Source organism: Ascidiella aspersa, chromosome 3, assembly GCF_963924565.1.
Source record: "Ascidiella aspersa chromosome 3, kaAscAspe10.2, whole genome shotgun sequence".
Taxonomy (NCBI): domain Eukaryota; kingdom Metazoa; phylum Chordata; class Ascidiacea; order Phlebobranchia; family Ascidiidae; genus Ascidiella; species Ascidiella aspersa.
This window is the reverse complement of record NC_139449.1, coordinates 14095504-14114807: the sequence shown is the minus strand read 5'-3', so window position 1 is coordinate 14114807 and position 19304 is coordinate 14095504. Positions and strand designations below refer to the sequence as shown.

The window sequence follows — 19304 nt, the reverse complement described above, 5'->3', positions numbered from 1 at the left end:
TTTTAAAACAGCTTTGTTGAACATTCTTCACATATTTAAAGTATTTAAGTTAAGTTTTGAACCCAAATTGTTTAATCCCGGGAGTGCGGCAGAGATATACGTAGGACTGTGTGGGGGACGAGTTTAGTTTGTTAAACTCCGGACTCCAATTTTAAGTTACATGCGTTAACTCGTTAGCCGACAACAATACTTCTGGTGATTATAATTGTATTAACTGATAAATGACAACCGGTTTCAAACTGTAGTCGGCGGAATAAGTTAGCATATAGGTCAGGAGATGCTACTTGCAAATATCAAAGCTGTAAACAGCACAAGTCGATAGGTAAGAAGAGATAGTTTTACAAGCGGATAGCGGTGGTCTTAAATAGCTACAGACAATCCAACTGCTGACTTCAGAGATAACGGCAGAACAGGCCATTTAGCATTAACACTTGGGCGTGAGTTAGCGAAGCTTCGCATAGAATAGTTCTCTCACATAAGCAAATACATCATAAAACTTACACTAAACACAAAAGCTAATTATTAATTATTCATGCACTCTACAACTGCACGGGGAGAAATATCAGCTTTAAATCATGCTTTGTGCTACTACGAACTACGCAAATAGCGTTTAACATACAGCAAGCACTTGATAAAATGAAAAAAGTATAGTTTCAGTTTTCTTATTTAGTATTTTTAATGTTGAATATAGTTTATGGTTTTAGGCTTTTTTCTAAGCGTCCAGAATCTATTTTTAATATGGTTATAAGTAGGCCTACTGCGCAAAATGGAACAGGACTTCTCATTGAGAACTTATTGAAGTTACCGCGCAAAATTAACCAAAATATCGTATTTATTGCGGTGGTTTTAATAGTAACCAATTTTTAGTTTTAAACAAGATTTTACTTACGTTGGACGCAGTATGGTACCGGGATTACGTATTTGCTTAAGTATTACGCAATGCGAACAACGGCTTCTACAACTTGGTTTTACGTTTGTGAGTGGTTCCCTATCGATATATATCACGGGTTTTCGTAACCTTAAAGATGTTTGACGTTCTTAGCCGTTGGGTATTTAGTCGTTCCAAGTAAAAAAATAAGGTTTAGGGTTGTTAGTGATTCCCGATCGATACATGTAGGCCGATAGGAGCCGGCTGACTTAGCGCAGTGGTTCTCAACCTCTTATAAACCGTAGCCCCCTTTGATAAGCTCTCAACCCTCGTGGCCACCTGCCTATAAAAAACTACAATTGTATCTAATGCGTTTTACTTGTTTTACTACGCCATTAAACGAAGTCTAACATATAAATGCACTTACTTTCTAAAAATTTAACAAATCAGTCATTTTACTTTAAATAGACTTATAGTTAGTCATTGTAAGGCCAGGGTATTTTTTACTCAGCAATGTTTTCTATTGAGCCAAGCGAATGTCATTACATACGCCAAGACGATCTCTGGATTTCGTTTTATTGCACGCGAGATCAGGAATCCCAGCTTCGCAAAGATAGGTATAGTTAAGAATTAAACGCAAATTACGACGACCGTCTTGCTGAGTAGTGGGTACGAATCTCGAAAAGTCACCAAATCTCGAGCCATCATAATTTTGTTATCATATGCCAGCATTTATTGCAGTGGTAAGAAGGAAGATTTGGCAGCAAATGTTTTTTTTAACTTAACGAGCCTCTGTGATTCGTCTGTGTTTTATAACATCTGAAGTTTTACGCCGATCCTTGATTCTATTCTGGGTATGCAGTCGATAGTAACGAAGGTTTGTACTGCCCTTGAGTTACACCGTAGCGAAGTTTGCATGTTTTACGATGAAATGTCGCCCATGAATGCACGCACCCCAGCCTGTTAAAATAATGACAGTTTCTTTCGTAATGATTGCAAGTTGCATCGAAAAGTCAGTTTACTGTCCAAAGTTAGCCCAAGATATCGCGGCTCGTTGGATAAGAGCAGAATGCCATCGCCAAGGTAGACTTCAAGTTCACGCCTTGCTTCCTTGTTGTTTAGAAGGCTGTCGTACAGTTTTACTTTTGTTGAGAGACCCGGATGCACGGTTATTTATGAAGATGCGCCTTTAAGAGGAATTTGTTTGCAGCGAAGACACCTTTTGGGTAAAATTTGTTTTGCCCCACAAATTTTACCCAAATTTTTTGCAAATTATGGAATTTGGTCAACGATTTAAAGAAATGCTCGCAAAGCAAGTTTTCAGTCTGCGGCGCTACATCTTCGTTTGAGTATTATCATTGACCCGTTAAAAACAACTTTGTGTTAGTTTCGTCGACAAGGACGTGCTTGGATGGTATAAAAAACTTGAGTGCTTTAATTGTGCAAATATTATTCGCTGCTGATTCGCCAAGATCAGTGACGTGAGCCTGCGGGCTAATTATGGTTCGGCCTAACTTACTGTTATTGTACATTTTTGCAATAACTTTGTCGCTAAGTTTACTACAGAAGCCTCGCTGTTCTCCGCACTCGTCTAACATACTGTACGAAGCTCGCAGACAACACACAAATAAAGCTTTTGTCTGACATACCGCCAACCAGGGCTGCGGAGTAGGACTCGAATAAGACCCTATAAAACTACTCGAGTCCGACGTGCGCATGGTCCAATTTTAAAACTGATATTGCTACATTAAATGGAATAGCAAACGATGGTTATTTAACATGTATTGTGCGTGGATGAACTATATGACACCCTATTGCAGGGATTGCGGAAAATCCACCTTAATTTAGTTACTTAAATTGGAGAAATACATGTTGTAGAGTCGGGCCGGACTCGACAAATTCGAGCGTTTAGCCAGAGCCGGACTCATGACTCGGGTTTATTTTATTTGGCAGGAGTCGGAATAGGGAGTTAGACTCAAGTTACTTTTAACAGACTTGGCATCCCTGCCGCCCATAGGCGCCGAACTTAAATTCCAGGGCGTTTTTTTATCAGTAATCACGAACAAAACATAACAGTACTTGTGAACAGATTTAGTACTTTCGTAAGTTATTATTGAAACAACGCGGTGTGTACCGTACGGTATCTTGGAAAATCGTCATACCAAATTGCAAATGCGCGCTAAATGCTGAAGGACAATATAGGCTAGTGTCGATCTACTCTGCTCATAACAAAGATATGGTCTGTCAGTGAACGACATAATACTTCGCAAATACACGGTTATTTATTCACAATACTTATTAGAACGGCGTTTAAATAGTGCTTGCTGACAAGTCGCAGCATATCTGGAGAACTGGCGAGCAAAGCGAGAGCAAAATAATTTGTGACAATTGGCATATCCGAATTTTTTTTGAATTGCTTTGTAATTTTGTATAATATAGGCCTTATCGTTGCGTTAGTACTGGACAACAAATTTGTTTTATGTTGTTGTTTTTTGCTTTGGATTACCGTTAATTTCATCGTACTAAGCGGCCTATTGTCACACATGTTTCAAGATTTATGAATTGTTACGTTACACCAAGTATTGTGCTCAGGCGCGTGGCGTGGTCATTTTAAAGGGGGTGTCACATCAGCAAACCAAATCTCTTAGGGGGTCTTGGGGTGTGATAAGAACACCCCTAGCGAGAACGGGCATAGGCCGAAAAATTTTACGTTTCGTGTATTATATATACGCTGAATACGGCAATTATAAGGAGCTTACAGCTGTTTAACGCTAGAAAAAAATTACGCAACATTTCGTTAATGTATTTAAGTCGTATGATGTGAAGTATCAACCACAAAACTGTTGCAATGCATTGCCAGTGTGGGACGCAGCCACAATGAAAGAGTATTTATTGCCAATAAAACAAACGAACGACAAACAGTACTTACAGGTACTTACGATATATACATACAATAATTACCTCCGTATAACGTACGCGATCTGGACTCCGCAATGAACAGTATGCAAGACTGCTATTTTTGGTATAAAATGAAATCCCTTATATACAGCATTCCAGCTGGCGGTAATTAAATATCGTGACAATGCGGTTCGGCGACGCATCGAAAAAGAGGAAACTCGGACAATCGACGAAAACACGATCAGGCAATAAACTGTCAATTTGATGAATTCACAGAGGCTGGTGTGACGACGTCACAACCGGCCAGCCTGCTTCATTTGGTTGGCCGGGGTTTCAAGCCGGTAACAATATGGAGCGCAAACGCTACACCAGTAGGGATGTTCAAAGTAGAATTCCAGTGGATTCGAAATTTTAGGTTTTTAATTTAGCAGAATAACGAATCCAAAATATCGAATCCTAGTATATTTTTATTAATCTATTTAACCTTGATTTTGTTTGGGGTGGGATTAATCTTAAAATACTCTACAGGGCCCACAGCACCAGAAATAAATTAATAAAAAATCGCAAAACGTCTCAAATAATGTATTGCATTAAGGAATACAACGTTACTATTGCCATTTACTCTGTGTATAACCTCGCTGAATATTCGCCTAAAGTTGACCTTAAGTAACCCTGTGGCGCATTATCTCCAAGGCCAGCACATTTGATAAGGTAATGTCACTTTTGCAACGCATCGTAGTTAAGGAATTTGCGAATTCCGCACCTAGCATTACACGTTAGTTGCTCGCCCAATAACGCTTGATTGACACTTAATTATTAGGCAAAGATAAACGCTAGACTTGAAGTAATTGGTTCCCGAAAAACTGTTGACACTGCATTAACAGGTTACATTTAAGCGACAGGCCTTATCTAAACTTGCCACTCGCGAGTGTACATTGTACAATTAGGCGCAACCCATGGCAGTAAAACTTTAAATTATATCGGTTTCAATTAACCGAAATAAACGGCAGAACAGGCTATAAACCTTATTTGGATTGCAATCCAAGCATTCGACATTCTACTTTGAACAGCCCTAGTTGTCAGCAAAATTAACGATGCTGATGACAAATTTGGTGATATTGGAAGTTTGATTTTGCCGATTGTTTAAATTAAACCGTGCAATGTTTTTTTTGCGTTACTTTCTACGTACCAAATTGATGGAGCACCAAATATCTTTACGTTATCAGACGTAAAGATGTTCAATGCCAGGTGCTATGCTCCCGATGTTACATTTGCAGCAATTTAATGAAATTTCATTTTTAGACTCTTGTCAGAGCGAAACCCTAAAGTTGGGCCCATAATAAATTTTAACTGACAATTTTGTATTCTGAAAAAATATATTAAGAAGGCGTTTAAATGCATTAGATATGCGAAAGTAATTTGCACATTAATTGCGAGTGTGTCTCGGTCAAATTTCAGGGCGTTATAACGCCCTGCCAGAAACCCAGGGCGTCTAAAAACGCTCTGCACACCCAAGTTCGGCGCCTATGCTGCCGCCCACATAAGTCATCCTAATCTAAACAAAGCCTTGTAAGTTTGACTACTGAAGTTTACAATGTTAATAAGTAAATGTTTTCAATTAATAGAAATCACAGAAAACATAATAAACGTTTGCAGTGCAGTCATCTTCCACAGTACGAGTCATGTCCTGCATGTATTTTCAATATCAAACAAAAAAAGCAATTCCAGCATTTCTGTGGTATGGTATTAAATGCGTGTTGTAAAATAATATTGCAAAACGTTTGTCAAACTTCACAGTAAAAAGGTGCTTCCACAATACATGAATTTAGGATCAAACAAATAAAAACATTACAATGAAGTGCATGTAAATATATCAATTCGCTATATAGAACCTTTAAAATTAAAATAAAGTTAATATGAAAATAGCACCAAACAACACACTTTACGTTTTCAATTCATAATATTTTCCCGTTTTAGGGTCAAAATAACAATTAAGACACGGGTCATACAATAGGTCCAACATTTCTTCTTCGTCAGTTTCGCCACCTGTGGTTGAACTTTTTATGCTAGATGTGCTGCTTCCATTAGAAAAACCCATCAAATCCACATCATATGCAAGAGAGTCCCCTTCAGACATGCTGTCTTTTTTCTAAAAAAAATTCTTTGCTACACTTTTATCGCGCAATAAAAATGGAGTTCAGCTCAGTATTATTATGAAATAAAATAAATAAATACATTGGACTGGTATTTCATGCATCTTTAGAATAAAATATCCAACATCTCGCTTTTAAGAGTCAGTGTACACAAACAGCCACTGCCTTGGCACATTTAGTACTGCTGATCGTTCAAGCTCTGAACATCGGTCAATACAATAGACTTACCATATTATTAAATTTTTCAGCTTGTAAATTTATACTCAACTAAGCAACTAAAATATCAGTAAAAGTTGGCCAGTTAAAATAAAAATACCTGTTGTACCCGAATAGAAGGTAACACAGTTGGTGGACTAAGCAGATTAGACCAGTCACGTGGATTTGACTGGCCAAGAGTAAAGCCATACAGTGTATCTGATGGAGTGTTTTTTTTCATCTCAGATTCATAGGCCTAAATAATTTCAGGAAGAATGTTAAAAACATTGCAAATTAAAAAAAAATACAAACTAGCTGTACATCAGGCTGCATCTTTGGGGGTGGTTTGCTCCAACTTGTGTCAAAACTGTCTTCAAACCCATCATTAAAGTTTGTATTTCCTCTAACTAAACTATTTTCATCGTCCAACCTCATATCTTCTTCAGCTTCACGCTTCATGCTTGCAAGCATATTTGCTTCGAATGAATCACTTAAGGTGGCGACCTTTAAGTAAAATAAGGTGGGGATTTTTTAGAAATGTATGCATACTAGACAAATATGCCCATCTTAAATAGGGTGTTCACCTATTTCTTATTTATAAAAGTACAGTGTTGTAATGGCTTAAAGTCTTAACTTAAGTGCACTCAAGTCACTGTAATCAAATACCTTGTTTTTTTGACATATGATTTGGTTTGGCATTTAACATTTTAATATATTATTTATACACATTTAACACATTTTATCACTAACACAATTTTCAGCAGCATGCTCAATATAAATTTTGTGTATGCTTGGCTTACATCTACTACACTTTACTTTAGGAGACTTGGCGAATTAGGAACATAAAAAATAGAACATTGCTCATGTTGTTATGTTGACTGTTATTAGGCTGATTTTTCCAGCACCAGCCTGTCGCCATAGAAAAGATATAAGATGGATATTTCTGTGTACAGGATAATAACTCAAGTAAAAAATATCTTAACAAGCAACATATAGCAGGTTAATTATTTTTTGTGCAAAACTTAATGTAAATACCTTTTCTACCAAATGAAAACACTTTATTTCAACCCGAGTCATTTGTCAAAAGTCATAAGTTAAGTCAAGTAATTTGAAAACAGTGACTTAAGGCAAGTCATTAGCTTTGTAGATAGTATTAAGTCACAAGGCACAACATGCTAAAGTATGGAGCCATTAGGCTGAATAGAATTAATTAAAACTAATAAAATTCGCGAGAAGTTAAAAAAAGTATTTGTATAGTTAAACTTGGCTTGAGCCAAAATAAAACTCTTAGCCACGCCGGCTTTTAAAATAAAGTGCAATGAATGTATGGCTCTAACACAGCCCACAATACATGATAAAACAAAATTATTAACATACATCTGTTGTCTCCCTAAAAATTGCTGAAAGGTCCCTGTTAAAGCCCTGCCCAACAGTTTGCCGAACACTAATTAGATATTCAAGATGAAAGAGAAACAAAATTATCTGCCAGAAAAGGAAACAACTTTGCATCCAGACCAAAAACATCTTGATTGTAGCAAAATTAAATGGAAATATTTCAATGTTTCTCAAGCTGCGATTAATTGACCAGCAGAACAGTAGCGATAAGCTAATCAGTTATGGACCACAACCACAACCCAATTTGGTCAGTGACCGATGGGTAGGGTTGTAAAGGGGTGGAAAGTTTCCGGGAATTTTGGGAATAATGGGAATATTGGGGATTTTCAAATTTGGCATTTATTATGTTTCAAACATTTGTTAAATATTTCATCAACCAGAGAAAATATTAAAAACCTATCTTTAGCATTTCTCGACGAGCAGGAGGAGATGCTAACCGGAAGCAACTAGTACAGGCTCGGCAACTTTTTTCTAGTCGCAGGCCAAAACCAAACGAAGAAAGGTCTCTGAGGCCGCACAATAAGTTAACTAAGAATTGTGGTATTAAAATGTTAGAACAACTGTAAATCAGGCGGGTATCGTTTTTTCGCAATTAAAAACGTGTTTAATTACATTTAATGAGGCAGTAAAGTGTCGGCGCAAACTGCGAAAAAAGCAGTTGATTGGTGTAAAATTCGAGTCCACACGTCGTCATCCATATTACTAATAAAAAGTGTAATAAAACTACTTTGAAGAAACGCGATAACTTTATTGGTTAATCTAATTCAGCGGTCCAACTTCTTTTCATCGCGGGCCAAAAACAATTTTTTTTATCTTGCGGGCCAATGTTTTTAAATAGCAATTCTTAGACTTGTTGCTGGCAAATTATACATGGCCTATGGCAGTAAAGAAGCACTAAACTTTTGAAAATACATTACAAAACATAATCAACCGGATGTATGAAGATCATTCGCGTTTAGCGGGAAAAGTTTTTGCACTTACGTAGTTAAAATAGTCAAAAAGTATGTGAAATGGACTCGTGTCTATTTTGTCAAATAGGCGGCGGGCGGGATGAATTACTTTGATGGGCCGTAGGTTGCCTACCCCTGAACTAGTACAACGACTTTGTAACTCACAAAACAACAAATGTTAAACATTTAGCTACCGTAAGCTGGGGATATTTTGGCCCAGACCTGTCAGAGTTGTTTGTAAAAAAAGGTTTTGATTTATTTTTGCAGTTAATAAACTAAACCATGTGTTTGTATGTTCTTAAGTATTTTAGTTATACATAGTACTTTTAATCTGAATAGTTTAAGGGCATTATTTTCCTGTTTCAATATCAAACTAAGATTGTTTTAAAAGTTTCCTAAAATTCCCGAAAATTCCTGTTAATTCCCAAAATTTCCATGGAAAGTTTCGGCTCTGAAAATTCCTGGGAATTTTGCAACCCTACCTATGGGCTATAAAGATTAGCATAAATGTACTTCAAATAAAGCTGTTTCAATGCAAAGTCATAACAGAACCAACCCAAGTTTAAAAAAATTAATAAATAAAAGAATATAGAAGGGCGTATCTTTATGAAACCAAAACCATTGGCAGCAAGTTTCTGCTTGTTGATCACTGTTCCGCAGACGCAAACAAATAAAACTCAAAGTTAAAAAACCAGACTAAAAAAAAAAGAGTTTTATTGTTTAAATAAAAGAAAGTTTTTGTTATATTAAGACATGTTAAAAGTAATGTTACAATATGGGTCTTTAGGCCAATGATTAAACAAAACTGTTTAACTGGATCTGTGGATCTGTGACTACACACCATAATCCGACAACTCCTGGCATTCAGGTAGAAAACCAAAGCGCTACACTCATGCATAGAAAACTGTTTAATAAAACACCAGTGTTGTAATGACTTAAGTCAATGACTTGACTTAAGTGCACTTAAGTCACTGTTTTTAAATGACTTGACTTGACTTAAGTCATTTGGGCAAAATGACTTGACTTGACTTAAATCTTTCGGACAAATGACTTGACTTGACTTAAATCTTTTGAACATATGACTTGGGTTGAAATATAGCATTTCTTTATGTATTTTTTTTATAAAATTGAGTTATTTGTCCAAATTTTTGCACAAAAAACAAATTGCTTGCTATATGTTCCGTTTTCCTTATTTTTTAGTTCAGTTATTGTTCATAATCATACGAGTTTAAAAATTCTAATACTTTAACGTTTTCTTTTTATGACAAGGCCATGACTTGAAATTGACTTGCTCTAATTATGACTTGACTGGGACTTGACTTGCGCAACTGATGACTTGGACTGGGACTTTACTATTTATTTATTCGAAATGACTTGACTTGGACTAAAATAACTTGACTGGGACTTAAGTCATTTTAAAATGACTTGTTTACAACACTGTAAACACTTCTTTTTAAAGACATCGCCGGGTGATGCTACACAGTGCTTATAAAAACAAGCAATACAGCTACACAACAAATATTTGTCATTTGTAGTCCTTTTATAAATAATTATCACTAATTAAAATTGTTACACCCAATTCCCATTTTACTTGATATTTCGCCTATGCTGTATAGAAATTTGTTAAAATAAAATATTCATGCATTTACCTTAAAACTACTTGATACTAAAGTTTTGTTTCCTGAAGCCACATTTGGTGATATTTCTCGCATGCTGGTGCGATGTAGCATTGCTGTGGTACTTCCATTAAAGCTCTTTGTAACAATTGAAAACATTATAACTGCAAATTAAACTTGAATTAACCCAATAATAATATTTTTTGTTTGATTACCTGTGCAACTTTATGTTTGGGAGGACTTTGATCACTCTCAAACAAAGGGTGTGATTTTTTTACTTTTTCCGCCAGTGTAAATTCAAGTTCATCACTGGTGGATTCTTGTAATAAAGTGTCAACAGATGCAGTAAGTGTAGCATCAGAGCTTCGCATAGACATGTTCTGGCCTATAGGAGGTCGTTTTCTTAACACATTAGATACATTGTTATAACTGTTACTGTATTTTTCGCTGTCATACACATGACTCAGAGGGGATTGTACACGTGAGATATCAGGTGACATTGAGACCTGTGGTTGATTGGGAATTTTTATTTTAGATTGTATTTGGTTAGAATCTTCGGGAAACTCATTTTGAGGGCTTGAAGGATGACGCTTGAGTAAATCCTGCATGTTGTCACCCTCATCAGATTCCGAGGAGGATTTCACAAAATCGTCTTTTAGTACAGAATCATTAAAAATAGAACTAGACTCTATAAGTGTACGTGAAGCCGAGTGTGGCTGTGATAAAAAATTAAATACAGTGGCACGTTTAACATCAGAAGGTAAATCAGTCAGTAATTCTGTTTCTACAGTTGTATCAAATTCATCAACTGAATCTGTCAACATTGAAGGTAGACCTAATTCTAAATAAGGAGTTTGCCTGATGTTCTTCAGATCCATGAGCTTCTGGTTTACTTCCCTTGCTGCAGGTGTTAGCAATGCATCTACAGTTTCAACTTCTCTGTTGTGGCTATTTTCTTTGTCTGAAACATTGTTGTGAACTGGTCGCCAAACATTGCTTGATCTGAGTTTGCGGTTAATCTTCTGACATTTTTGACTATCAGTTGAACTATTAGCAGATGACAATTTATCCTTATGATATGAAAACAATGACTTGTGTTTTGGATTGCCAACAGAGTTAATAGGAACCTAAACATATATTTTCAACATATAAAAATATATAAACTATGACAACTTACCATAGTGACACAAATTATTTTGCAAGTAAAACTAGTTATCCTTTATAAAAGGGTTTCATACAAAAACTGTGTCTGTTAACCGTTATTTAACCCTTGCAAAACCCCATTAGTTGCCAAGTGTTTTGGCTTAAAAATAGTTTTAAAATAAATACCTCCTGCTTAATAGAATAAACTGTTTAAAGTTAATAGGCTAAATTACCTTTGTTCCAAATGCAAGGTGAGTAAGTTTTTGGGTTCTCGATGAATTTCTTCTACTACTTCCTAAATCATCACTTGAAGATGACCAGTATCCTGATGTTTCTCTAGTGTCACCTCGAGCAGAGTTTTTTTTACCAATGTGAAGTCTAATTTTTTTAACAGAAATAACCTGTATAAGAATATTCAATGTATATGATTCCAACAAGCATTAGCTCATTTACAATATAAGGCAGATATTTGGTGATAAAAAGGGCTGGTTTACAGAGAATCACTTACTACAGATTATGTCACTGTAACACAGAGGTCAGCAAACTGTGGACCGCAGAGCCATTTTTAGTTGGCCGGAAGTTACTGTTAAAGAGCTGTTATCATGTAGTTGTGGGCCGCATGATAGCTGTACATTCATTGCATTTTATTTTGAAAGTTGGTGTGCCACAGAATTTTAAATTGGCTTGCTTGGAAAGGCCCACACCAAAAAAATGTGGTCCGGAGAGTTTGTCAAAATATATATTTTTCGCCTACTTTTATGCAAACGCAAAATTTTTCGCACTTTACATGTACATTCTTCGTTTTAAAGTATATTTTAAATTATGGCATGGCAGTGTTTAATATTTCACCTTAAAGTCTAATATCCTGAACCCGCCATTGTTTTAGTAGTGGTTTTACACAGTGAGCCTGTAATAGCTCTGAAAAGAATACTTTGGGCCACAACAAATAAGTTTGCTGACCACTGCTCTAACATATAATGTTTATCAGTATTTACAAAAGTTTGCCTCACAATATGTCTTTTTGTTTTAACTATGCAAATGCATATATGTTATTATTTTTTTATTAATATAAGACCCTCATAACATGTCTGTCTCTAAGGGTCTGGAAAACCTAATCAAAATAGCAAATTGTTTGTGCTTTAAGTGAATGTATTCCATCTTAAGTTAATCAAAATATTAGACAGTAACAGCTATATAATATATCATAACTTTAAAAAACAACTGTTTTTCAGTTAATAAACACATGCTTGCAAAACTGCAAAAACAACTGTTTTATGATTTATTATTGTGGCAAACAATTGAAGCCCGCCAAACGAGAACTATGTGTGTGGTGTGAACACTTAAAATACATAGAACACTCAAATTTCTAGACAAATGAAAAATTAATTTGTGTAAATTTTGTATCTGGTCTTGTGCAGCCAAACAAAACAACTCTTTGGTCAATGGCTTGGTGGATCTTGGTAAATGTATCTCATTTGATTTCAGTTGCACTTTGGCTAAGTACAACTAAGCACCAGAGGTTTATAAATATTACTTGTTTCATGACATCACATTAGAGCAATTTTTGGCTGACCATCTTTAACAATTTGCTCCACATTAATCACATAGCAGTTGTACATTGTTTAATCCATGTGCCATGTAGCACAATAGCAATAGTGTAAGGAAAGTTAAAAGGCAAATTTATTCAGTCAATCTTAATGTAGTAGTTTTAGAGCACAACTTGGCAAATGGAAAATCTCTACAATGCTTGGTAAGACACAAAAACATTTTAAAGACTTACACAGTAATAGACTGCAGATATTTTCAAAATACAAATTAGGTTTACCTGTGTTAAAAATGAAACTGCAGAACTAAATTGCACATGACTAGGTATGCTTTCACACTGTCCATTTGGAGGGTCGTCCGAATGTTCAAATAAATTATCAGCTGGTTGGTTTTTCATCGTAAAGGCTTGTCGAAACTTGCAATTGCCTATAAACAATTTTACAGCTACTAAAATCTAATCCAGTTTCACCTCTGATGTTTAATAATCAATTATTTGTTTAGTCATAAAAACACAAGAAAGAAAATGGCACAAGATAGTAAAATGATATGGTAACAGGCAGTATAGCAGAATGCTGGCGACTTGGCTCTGGCGGCAAAAAAATCGGTGCTAAAAATATATTTTTAAAAATGCTTTTAATTTTTAATTTAATTTTTTTTAAAAAGGTGCTACGCAAAACTATGATTTGATTTATTGTAAACATCAATATATTGCTGAAAAAATTGAATCTAGATTTTGCAATGATTTTTTGCGAACTTAACTGGAATGTTACTGTACAAAATGGAAGAATTAGAATAAAATCTTTAGAATACAAATCCTTAGGATTGGTGGCCTATCCAGGGACCTCGTTTTTGTAAGTGATATTATCGCTTTTGGTTCGACTTTTCCAGGGTTCAACTCAAAAACGTTGAGCACAGTTAATGTTCCTGGCTGTTCACTGTCTGTGCTAATATCCTGTGTTGGTGTAACAACAGCATTTTTTAACCAACATAGATGAGCTTTAAAGTGGTCTAACTGTGACTGTCATACGACAAAATTATTTCATATAAGCACATTTTATACCATTTGAGTGATTGAGTGATAGAACTGCTCTGGTTTGTAAGTTTATTAGCAGGAATGTCATTTTGTTGGACAGTTGTCGCACTGAGATATATTTTTATTGAAGTTGCTGATATACAATAATTTGCATTTGTTTAAAATATACAGATTTGATATTAAAGAACATAATTAAAAACACTAAAAACCAAAGAACAGAGATGCAAGTTATAATATGTTTTGAATAACACTTAACATCAGACTAATTAATAACAATAATAAACACCAAGTTGATGCAGAACCAGGTTGGCCTTGTAAAAAACTATTTAAAAAAACAAAAAATTGGAAAAGGTTGCATATTTGTTCAAAGTCAAGGTAAACATTATAAAATAAAAAAATCAGATAAATTGTCGAACAAATTTAATAAGTTTTGATCATACCTGATATGCAAAAGTATTCCAGTGACTTGAATGTCTGTCCTGGAAAGACATCAGAAATCAAGGAGTTAAGATCAAAACACAAATTAAGCCACACATCTTTTTTCACATAAGACAATGGCAATTTTGCATGTAACGGCGTTGGAGATATGTCCTTAACTGATGTGGACAAAACAACACGTCGTTTGTTGTTGGCAATATCGGTAAGGCGAAGTTCCACAGCAAAATCTTTTGATAATGGAATAAACACTTGCACCACAAAGTATCTACAAACAAATTTTAATATGAGGTGTTGTAAGTTTACCCTAATGCGGCAAACCACAAACCCAACAAACTAAAATAATAGTCGGACAAAATTATTTTATCCATGCAAAAGTGTTGTAATTAATAAAAACTTACTAGTAATACAAGTAACGAAACAAGGACAAAGCCATTAAGCTGTGGCCTAGACCAGTGCTTCTTATCTATCTCCAGATTTCATTCACCCTTGTCTCATGATATGATAAACCTATCTTGTATATACACACCCGGAATATACGCCCTGCTCGCAAGCTATCATCCCTTTCTGACCGTTCACCCTTATTCACCCCTTTTGGTTGGTTCACCCCTGCAAACATTCTATTTACCCTGGGGTGAACCATTCACCTGATTAGGAAACACTGGCCTAGGCTACTAACACTTTAAATATGCTGTTGTATCATCCCATACAAGTTCACAAAACACTTATATTACAGTGACATAGGAGAGAAGAAAAGTTTTACATACAAACTTTTTTGTGGTAAGTTATCAAAAACACATTTTAAATATAAATGGGTAAACACACTAGAGCAATGTACTGTTCTGTTAAATTACAGATATGCGGAAAGTTTAAATTTTATGGTTTTTGTAAAATGCTGTAAAATAGTAGACTGCAAGGATCAATAAAGCATTGTATAAAATATGTCGCCTTAGCCATGGAAACAGTAGATTCAAGCATAGCCACTGGTTTCAGTTAGTTAAATGTACGTTTCTGAACTTTTCAGTGCTAATTGATACTATCCATTTCTCTACTTAAGCTAGGTTCTGCAAAGTAATACTAAGCAAAATGCTTTAATCTCCTTTCGCTAATTATAAGCTCATGCAATAAAACACAGCAAAAACGCAAGGTTATATTAGACTGAAAGCCAAACAAATGTAAACCCCCAAGGTGATGATGGGACTTTATACTTTTATTTACTTGACAAAGAATTATCACTAGAAAAAATCAAAGTAAAATATAAAATCCATATGATTCCATACCAAATTTAGAATTTTTACAAGGAAGGTTTTTCAAATTTGTATTTACACAAGTGGCAAGTTTTTTTTTTTTTAGAAAGCAATGTGGGCTCACCAGGTAAAAAAATTGGTGGCCCACATGTCTAACCTATATTAGGTGTAAATCAAATGTTATTGGGTGAGATTTATAACTCCTAAACAGTTTTTGTTTGCAACCTAACATTCAGCCATGAAATGACTTAAAATCACATGGAATGGGGCTACTTAAGAGTCAACCTATGGCTAATTCAACAACATTATATAATTTGAGAAACAGTACTCCACTGCTTATGTTTAATGTGAAATGAATGTCACTAAATACCATGGTGGATCTCCCAACAAAGTTATCATTTAGTAAATTGCACTTGGATTTAATATCCTGAATTTTTCATCCTAAAGAGCTTAAATCTGATGTAAAAGAACCTGTCAGTCTAAGACTCATCTTAAAATTATGATGCTACTTTTAAAATTGATATTAAAAAAACAAAAGAAAACATTATTACTACAAAATATCATTAGATTAATCTTAATTGTTAAGTTCAAGTTATTTTGGGGGGTTTAGGAGAACTTAATTTAACATAGTTAAAAGTGTTGTCAATGATCATTTGGGGTGTGATCTCCTTGATTTTTTCTAATAAACTTTCAACACGATTTCAAATATTTATAGACATTTTGAAAAATTGCTCATAAGTGGGGCAATTCTTTTAAAAAATTGAGAAATTTTGACGTAAAAAATTAATAATTTGACAAATTTTAAATATTTTTTTGACAAAATTTTTACCTATTGGAAATATATTGATTTAAACAACATATTGTTGCTTGAAGTTCTGCATTAGTGTCTTGACTCTTTCTGTTGCAATTTTGTATATTTATTTTGTTTGGTTAACTGGCATATTGGTACTTTGTGGGATATCTCCCAAAAAGTATGGCTTGCTTTAAATTGTTTACCGCCTATTAAATGCAAGACTTTTTTACCATGTGTGATGTGAAAATTCATTGTTGCAATTGAGCAAGTGTGTATCAATTTACCTAATAATTGACCTTAAGTTGATTCACAAATTAAGACCTCCAGAAAGTAATAACAACAGCCAATGTTTTGCGAAATGCCCAAAATGGATTTTTGCCAAGCGCTCATAATTTTTCTTAAATGACACACAACATTGTGGTTAGGGCAGTGGTTTCATGCCTTGTGGCCCCCTTCGAAAGGCTTTTAATCCTCATGGTCCCCCTCGATTATAAATGTAGATAGAATTGTGTTAAACGTGTTTTCACCTATTTTATTTCACCACGTCAATAAAAAAAAAAAAAAAGCCAATGAATAAATACACTTAAAATCCAAAATTAGGTAACATCGCTTCCTGGTCGAATCGTATTCTTTAGGCAGAAATAACATTGGCAGCATCATGTTTTGTTTGGGTACCGTATTTTGCTTTGGCTTTTAATCACAATGATTTTTAGGTTTTAAGGGTCGTAATGATGCATTTGACATCACCACCAAGCAGTGCACTGCAGACACTGCACACAATCATGACCGTCTCGTCTAACTTTTGTTAAGCCAAAAGAGACGTATTTTCGACATTTGATAACACAAAACCTTGTTTAAGCTTTGTGTAAAAAGTATTTTCATTACTAAACTTCTCTGGAAGTATGTGCAATTCAACTATCCTTCGTTCGACCACCTAACACAATTAATTTGGCCACAAATTTAATCAATGGAACAACAACAATTATTTTGTGAAAAAAATGTTCAACTTGCTTGTATTAATTTTGCTATCATTCCAACTTGTGGTTTACAAACTCATAAAATGCTGGTTAAACGTTCCAAAGAAAAAAACTGAGTAAACTAGAAAAACACAAATGTTGCTTGTATGTGACGTAACAATGATTGGCAATTAGGCGAGCAGATAAAGAATTGGAAGCTTAACGTAGAGTTGTAGACTGTTGCAAAACTTCTCACGGATAGCAAGTAGTAACGTGTAAGAAAAATGCGTTACAATTAGTCAAAGAAGGTTTAACACTACAAGCTAAAAAAAATAAAAACAATGACACAGGTTTTGCAATACCACAACATTGCTACAGATTTACACTTGTGGCCCCACAATGACAGCTACGTGGCCCCCTAGGGGGGCCGAGGGCCATGGTTGAGAAACCCTGGGTTATGGTCTAATAGTATGCAACCGTAAAGAGGCACCTTACACATAGGTCGAAATGAATATTACACACATATCTTGCAAGATAGAATTATTATAGATTTTGCACGCTAACATTATTGCGTAGGGCAGGCTACATTTTTTATACACATTGGATGTTATGAGGATGATAAAATTTCTGGAGTCTGTTGTCTTGACTCTACAAAAAATAGATCTGAGCATGGGTGGTGGTCATAATTTTGCTGGTTGGGGCATGATAAAAAACTGACACATTATAATAAGTCTTGTTTGGAAATATGCAGCCAAAATCTAGCATAAATTCAATCATAGGCAAAGCAGCAAAAGACTGCCCTTAGATGTTAGATAACTGGGCCGATTGACATGTTTATGCTGACAAGTTTTATCTAAATATACTAAGAAAACTATATTGGAAAGTGAAACAAGTTCGTTCAACTGAGGGAATTTTTCGCTCAAGTATTAAGGGAATTCGAAAGAATTGACTCTAAGCATCCTAATAACCCAAATACAGCCTGAAAAAAATTGGTTAAAGAGCCTCATGCTGCTTCGGACCATTGGTTTAGTTTGGCATTTTTTTATGTTTGAAATTAGAAAGTTCAATACCAGGTTGTCAGGCAAATGACCTTTGCTCATAAGGTTGATCTGTCTTGCCAACCGCTACATTTGATCCGGTGTTAATCACAAAACTGTTATATAAAACTTTTCTGAACTAAGTATAGTAGTGCAATGACCTATTAAAAGACATCCATAAATGTATGTGGTTTGCCCTGATAAACAAGTAAATGGAGTTTAATTTAATATAGCAATTAAAATTATAGATAAAAATACTAATGTTTAATTTTAAAACGTTACCTTTGAATAAGACACAAAGATTGTTTGCTATCAGTAGGGGGGTAATGCAATCTAGAAGTAGTGGTACTTCCTTCCAGAATGTAAATAAATCCTTTAACATCCTTTTCAAAGTTGCGTTTTATAGCAGTTGTTTTCCATTTGTTTAAAGGATCTTTTCCATTAGCCCATAATACTTTGATATAAGCCCCTCCTTGAAACTCATTCTTAAACATTATATATATATATTATTTTCAATAAAGCTATTACGGTTTGTCAACTAACCAGATTTAAGAGCAGTTTTACCTAAAGCTTCACACAAAAACAATGAAATAGAAATGTTTCAATTACAGTTAAAATAAAAAACTCATAATATGAGCAAGTTTCATCTAGTTATACGCATTACAGACTAGATAATTTTAGAATTAACTTGGTCACAGTCACACAATTTAAGGTCTTGCAAGCATTTTCCCACATAATATCCAACGTATTTAATCTAGTGCTGCACTAAATGGCTATATTTAAAGCTGCAAACAATGCAAATGTTTCTAATTAATCAAGGTTCAAAATTAATTATGTAATATAAATGACAAAATTGGATTGTTATCCTAGGATTCCAATATTCTACTTCGAACATCCCTACCTATAGCAAATTAAGCAGAACAACTAATAGCCTTGTGCTTCATTTCATTTAAAATATTTTTAAATAATTAACTGCATTAACTGAACCTAAGCAATCACGATAACCAAGAATTACTTAGATATAGTAACTGTGTGGAGGC

The 19304-nt window shown here is 34.7% G+C and overlaps 1 protein-coding gene across 1 annotated transcript; it reads right to left on the bottom strand.

Moving 5' to 3' along the window:
* Nucleotides 1–5430: 5430 nt before the first annotated feature.
* LOC146160328 (protein CFAP20DC-like) lies at nt 5431–18820 on the bottom strand. The gene is made up of 9 exons (XM_083384527.1): nt 18547–18820; nt 14237–14499; nt 13044–13189; nt 11452–11619; nt 10291–11202; nt 10109–10213; nt 6436–6618; nt 6236–6370; nt 5431–5915 (listed from the first exon to the last, which is right to left on the bottom strand). Exons 1-9 carry the CDS (start codon nt 18756–18758, stop codon nt 5709–5711), a joined length of 2331 nt encoding a protein of 776 aa, XP_083240653.1. The 5' UTR covers nt 18759–18820; the 3' UTR covers nt 5431–5708.
* Nucleotides 18821–19304: the final 484 nt, after the last annotated feature.

Bases quoted from the DNA above. Each gene is read 5' to 3' on its own strand.
- LOC146160328 (XM_083384527.1), bottom strand. From the start codon at position 18,758: ATGTTTAAGAATGAGTTTCAAGGAGGGGCTTATATCAAAGTATTATGG. The intron at 6,619-10,108 runs GTAAATGCATGA...TTTTACTTAAAG, and splicing joins TAGTATCAAGTAGTTTTAAG to GTCGCCACCTTAAGTGATTC. The intron at 6,371-6,435 runs GTACAGCTAGTT...GAAATTATTTAG, and splicing joins CCCCAAAGATGCAGCCTGAT to GCCTATGAATCTGAGATGAA.